The 3,017-nt window shown below is 47.7% G+C and overlaps 1 protein-coding gene across 1 annotated transcript in view; it reads right to left on the bottom strand.

Annotated features, from left to right (window-relative positions):
- The window catches only part of LOC101984440 (carboxylesterase 1D), a 31,121-nt gene extending 28,461 nt beyond the window's left edge, over positions 1 to 2,660 (bottom strand). The window contains exon 1 of the mRNA XM_005369584.1: positions 2,530 to 2,660. Coding sequence (XP_005369641.1) covers positions 2,530 to 2,581 — 52 coding nt within the window. The 5' untranslated portion in view covers positions 2,582 to 2,660. The remainder of the gene's footprint in view (positions 1 to 2,529) is intronic.
- Between the last annotated feature and the right edge of the window lie 357 nt (positions 2,661 to 3,017).

Raw genomic sequence — 3,017 nt, 5'->3', positions numbered from 1 at the left:
AAGGAGAAAGGGGTGGGGCTGATGGAACAGGAAGGAGAAAGGGGTGGGGCTGATGGAACAGGAAGGAGAAAGGGGTGGGGCTGATAGAACAGGAAGGAGAAAATGCTGTGGCTCACAGAAAGCATAGCACCTGGCTGGGAAGGGTGGGTGCCCTATGCCTGCCCTCAGGAGGGGCCCATGGGAGGGAAAGATAATCCTGGATGAGAAAGTGCCTGCCGGGGAAGGCCCTGAATGACCTGAAAAAAAGGGTTTTAATTAGAGGACAAACAGCAGAAATAGTTCTGTGGTAAAGCAGACAACAAGCTTCTAGAATATTCTTTTTATGGTTCTGAGCACACTCTCCCACAGGGGAGGGACTGTGCATCAAGTCATCTGTCCCATTGTCTCCATTCTTGTAGAAGAGACAGTTTCGACAGCTTCCTCACCTCTCCTACTTCTACCCATTGTGGGACCTGAACAAGCCAGACTGGTCTTTTCTTACATGACTGGTAGACTTACAGACACTTGGTCATGGCCACCCTGATGTCTACTCTTGTCTGACCTCAGGGTCTTCCGTTTGTCAGAACAGCCCTCACTGGACAGGCCCTGTTCTCTCATTTTTCATCTGCTTTCCTTTGAATATAGGCAACATGTTATCTTCCTCAAAGTGTGTGGCCAAAAAATACCGGGAAATTCCCAGATTTCGTGAAAAAAATGGCCAATAGAACTGGAGACTCCTGGTGGGAATCCAGTTACCCTGCCCTCGGCTCTCAATAGCTAATTGCAGATTGTGAATATTCATGGTGTTGTTAACTAGTTAATATGAAACACAGCTGAGATGAACTTTCTGGTAGATATGTACAAACAGCCTCTACCTTAGGGTATTCTGGAAGACAATGGAGAATGGGTGAGAGGCTGACAAGCATCTCCAGCAGTTCAAAGAGGTGAAGGAGGGTAAAGTCTGGACAGAAAGAGCCTGGGGCCCGTGTTAGCTTGGCAATGACTTCTACCCTGGAGTGGTTAGAAAAAGATTAGCCAGGGTCAAATGCCTCATGTCAAGTGGATACACAACAATGGCCCAAATATTATATAATTGTGTATTTAAAAATTGTGTAATACATTACGTGTGTTACTGAACACTTCTTGTGTGCTGAGCACCGTCAGTCTCTTTGCACAGTTCCTCACAGAAGCCTTGCCAGCTGCCTGCTCAACAGGTGAGCAGGCAAGATTTTAAATAACATGCACCCATTACCTAAAGACGAGAATGAGATGGTATTGCAGAGTGGCCAGCAGCGAGGGAAATTTCCACTCAGAATTTCTGTCTTTTCTTACTCTGCCTTGTAGTTTGGTTCAAGCCTTGCACTGTTACACCGACAGAAAGAAGATATGAATCTAGACAGAGCTTTCAGGGTTCTGATGGCTGAGCACTGGGCTAGACTCCAGAGTCAAAAATAGACTTGGGCATCTGTGACATTAGGGAGCTGAGTTCCCAGGTTGCCTCAGTCTTTCCTCCATGTAGGGACACAGGCATAGGCCAAGACCCCTCATTCACCTCAGTACTGATGGTGGATTTTACTTTCTATATCTGTTGCTTTGGTGCATGAGGCTCTGCATATCCTGAGGGACCTGTGACCCCCAGGGCCTAAGTAATACAGGCCCCACCCCCATGTTTCCTATTTTATCTGAGTTTCTTACCTGGACTATCCCACCTGTCCTGATCTCCACCAAAATTCAGACGACAGTCATATAATTCCCAGACCTCCTCAAGAGCTCCAGGTTGCCATCTCTAGCCCAGCTCACTTCCTCTCTTTTTTTTTTTTTCCAAGTGAGACTACAGTGATTGTCCTTGCCTCGTCCCTCCACTGCCCTGGCTCCAGACTGATCTGGCTGTTTCCTCTTCTACACCATCCCTGTGATCTGTCCCTGTCCCTTGGGAACTTGAGTACGAAATCATGATTTCAATGGTCTGATGCAACCAGTTCAAAATTTGTACTAATGCATTAACTTTTCACCCAAACCTCTTGCCTATCTCTAGACCTAGGGCCATCCTAAGTGCTGTAGAAGCAACCACCTATTTTGTCTTCAGTGAAAGAGGAGGTCCTGGCACTTCTACTGTAGGGGGGGGAGGAGGCATCATCTGGACACTGCACCATTTAGCCACCTCCAAGTTAAGGATATAGGCTTAGAGTTGGATATAGACTTGGAGTTGTTGACTGGGAGTGAGCCTTGTGTCTGGCTCCTGAATTTATATTTCCAAAATTTTGCTCAGCCTCTCTATAACCTGTGTGCAGACTGACTAAGAATTCCAGGGAAACAGATTAACCTTTCTCCAGCCTCCTTGCGCCAGCTGCCTGCAGCTGGGTATCCGGTATCTGTCCTCCCCCATGTCTCTGAGAGACTGAGGTTCTTTGCGCTTCACTGCACTGCTACAGGAAAGCAAAAAATCACCGAGCAACCAGGCCTATTTTGTCCTTGCCCTGCAAATGTCATCGTGCCCAGAACAAACACTGAAAACGTATACCCAAACATTTATAATCTGAAAGAACTTACCCCAAGCTGTGCAAGCAACAAGAGAAAGCCAGACCAGAGGGTAGAGCCACATTGTGGATGGACAGGACTCCGCGTGTCTGTGAGGTATCTGCTGTTCTAGCAATGCTTCTACTGTGGACCCAGGGACCCGCCCCCCCAGGACCCGCCCCCCCCCCAAGTCTTGCTCAACCAGTCCAGTTATGCAAGCTAAGATGACACAAAAGCTCTCCTCTTTCAAAGAGCTCCCTCTGTGTCAGTTGGGACCTCCAAGCCACGCCCACTAAGAGTTTACCCACTTTTATCTGAACAGCCAGTACCCAATACTCAGATTACAAACAACCAGAAGAATCCCATCCAGCAGCTTCTTATGTAAGTGCTTCTCCCTACAATGCTCTCGCTCTAACCTCAATGAACCTTGGACTCTTAGGAGCAGGCAGCAGCAGGCAGGTGCCTGCAGGTAGGGGGATGTTTTGGTCTGAGGTCCTTATACGAAGCAAAAAAATTGTTAG

This window comes from Microtus ochrogaster, unplaced genomic scaffold (assembly GCF_000317375.1).
Source record: "Microtus ochrogaster isolate Prairie Vole_2 unplaced genomic scaffold, MicOch1.0 UNK54, whole genome shotgun sequence".
NCBI lineage: Eukaryota > Metazoa > Chordata > Mammalia > Rodentia > Cricetidae > Microtus > Microtus ochrogaster.
The sequence above is the reverse complement of the archived record's forward strand: the minus strand, read 5'-3'. Positions and strand labels throughout refer to the sequence as shown.